At 30.3% G+C, this 628-nt stretch overlaps 1 protein-coding gene across 1 annotated transcript in view; it reads right to left on the bottom strand.

The window, feature by feature from the left end:
• The window catches only part of LOC105173905 (probable inactive purple acid phosphatase 28), a gene marked incomplete in the record, with an annotated part of 2,298 nt that extends 2,180 nt beyond the window's left edge, over positions 1-118 (bottom strand). Inside the window, 1 exon segment of the mRNA XM_020697588.1 lies at positions 5-118. Coding sequence (XP_020553247.1) covers positions 5-29 — 25 coding nt within the window.

The following is a 628-nucleotide window of genomic DNA, read 5'->3' as shown; positions in this document are numbered from 1 at the left end:
TGACATGACATGCTATTACCGGGATCCATCTTTTGCTCAAGATTTCCGTTTTAGAGATTTCTTGTCATTTCCGTTTGCTTTTCTGTTTCTTCCATCTTAACTGTGTTTTGATCAAATTCAGAGTTTTGATCAGAGTTGGGCCATACGTTATTGGACTTCATCTGGCTGTTGCTTTTGGACTTTTTTATGCATTACAATTTGGACATTTTAAGTGTTATGCAGGTGAAATGATGTATTTGTCCGAACGAAAAGGTGACTATTTAATTTGAAAAATCATAACCTTTTATAAGTATATATATATATATTCAATTTGTACATGTGCGTTCAATAATATTTTTCCAACTTTAATATATTTTTTATTTTATTTTATTAAGGGAGTTCAAATAGTATATGCACCATCATTTCTCAATATTTGTAATACTACAGACAGTTGGATCATTGTATTTTGGGAGACAATTGCCATCAAACTATAAGTACATGTGCAGACAATTGTAGTTTGAAGAAAAGAGTCCAATTCTTGACCCTGATTTGAGTTAACCCACAATTACGTACAGAGTTAATTACAATATTTTTGTTTTCATATAAGTACAAAATTATTACATGAGAATGTTAAATGAGATGTGACATA

This window comes from Sesamum indicum, linkage group LG11 (assembly GCF_000512975.1).
Source record: "Sesamum indicum cultivar Zhongzhi No. 13 linkage group LG11, S_indicum_v1.0, whole genome shotgun sequence".
Taxonomy (NCBI): Eukaryota; Viridiplantae; Streptophyta; class Magnoliopsida; order Lamiales; family Pedaliaceae; genus Sesamum; species Sesamum indicum.
This window is presented reverse-complemented; position numbering and strand designations above follow the sequence as displayed.